The sequence below is a fragment of the Mustelus asterias genome, chromosome 5, assembly GCF_964213995.1.
Source record: "Mustelus asterias chromosome 5, sMusAst1.hap1.1, whole genome shotgun sequence".
Classification (NCBI taxonomy): domain Eukaryota; kingdom Metazoa; phylum Chordata; class Chondrichthyes; order Carcharhiniformes; family Triakidae; genus Mustelus; species Mustelus asterias.
This window is the reverse complement of record NC_135805.1, coordinates 98,894,930-98,896,294: the sequence shown is the minus strand read 5'-3', so window position 1 is coordinate 98,896,294 and position 1,365 is coordinate 98,894,930. Positions and strand designations below refer to the sequence as shown.

Genomic DNA, 1,365 nt, shown 5'->3' with positions numbered 1-1,365 from the left:
TTAATGAGTCTATTTATATATATTTTGCCACAGCTTTGTGATCCTCTCATACAAAATTATTTCTGGACATTTGAGGCACTTTGCTGAGAGGTGACAATGGATGAAGTGTGTTAGGCAAAGTGCTTGAAGTTGGTTTGCATTTTAAAACTCAACACTTTCTCTCTTCTTTGAACTTGCCTCCTCAGCTGTGAATCCACAAGCTGTCACTTCTCCACTCTCTATAAAACACTCTCTTCTAGTAATGCATTCAGTCATTCACTCTGTCTACAGGCTCTGACTATTGACTAACATCTTCAATGTGCACGATGGACAATCTTCTGAAAACTTTGCTGGAAATGGATGACAGCTTTGGACTGATTGATGTGGAAATGCTTTCAGATTTTAACTGGAAAGTTGAAGAAGACACGTTTGAGCCAAGCCGAATTCTGTTGCCATGTAGTTTCTCACCGGCATCATCTTTTGAATCCTTCTATTCCTCTCTTCCTCATCTTGCAGAGGTGTCAAGCAGTACGCCAGGAGATGATAATTTCTTGAAATCCTCTCCGCAAACCCGTGCCATTGAAGAGAGCTGCACATCATCCCGGAGGCTGACCAAAACAAAGATGTCAGGGAAACGCAGGATGAAAGCAAGTGAGAGGGAAAAGCTGAGAATGAGGAGGCTTGCTCGTGCTCTTCACACTCTGCAGAGTTTTCTACCACCCATCTACAGCCAAAGAGGTCAGACTCTCACCAAAATTCAGACTCTGCACTGTGCCATCCAGTATATTTCTGAACTTTCCACTTTATTGGCGCAAGGAAGACATAATGATTCAGTACATAGTATGTGAAAAAAAACTGGTTTATAAGACATGCCTTAAAGGCAACTGGACTAGAATCAATGTTTTCTATAAATTTCAGTGAGCTTGGTTCAGAATTAATGTATTCTTGGCTACTTGTCTTCACCATTTTATATTAGTGTAATACAATTATCACAACAGTACATATTTCTCTGTATATATCTGTAAGATTTTATAGTTAGTTAACCAAAGATGTTGAATGAAAAGCATCTTACAAATAAGATTGAGATTTTTTAATCAAAATTTATCTGACCATACGTTATGATTACTTAAGGCTTAGTTTTGAATTGTATAAACAATAAAAGCCACAGCAAATGATTTCAAGTAAATGAGATGTCTCTTGTATTCACTCAACGACTATGTTTTATCAGATTGGTTACCTAACTTCCTTCAATGCCACCACTGAACTGCTGTTTATAAGGATTTCCATTAACATTACTAAAATCACTTCATTTGGACAGAACTTTGTGAGGCTGTCCAAAGTCTTGTGTTAGGTAAAGTCTTGGATGTCGTGATTGAATTGTTGGAA

General features: G+C 37.9%; 1 protein-coding gene across 1 annotated transcript; it reads left to right on the top strand.

The window, feature by feature from the left end:
* The first annotated feature begins 305 nt into the window (after window positions 1–305).
* msgn1 (mesogenin 1) lies at window positions 306–827 on the top strand. Its single transcript, XM_078213583.1, has one exon. It carries the CDS (start codon window positions 306–308, stop codon window positions 825–827), a length of 522 nt encoding a protein of 173 aa, XP_078069709.1.
* Window positions 828–1,365: the final 538 nt, after the last annotated feature.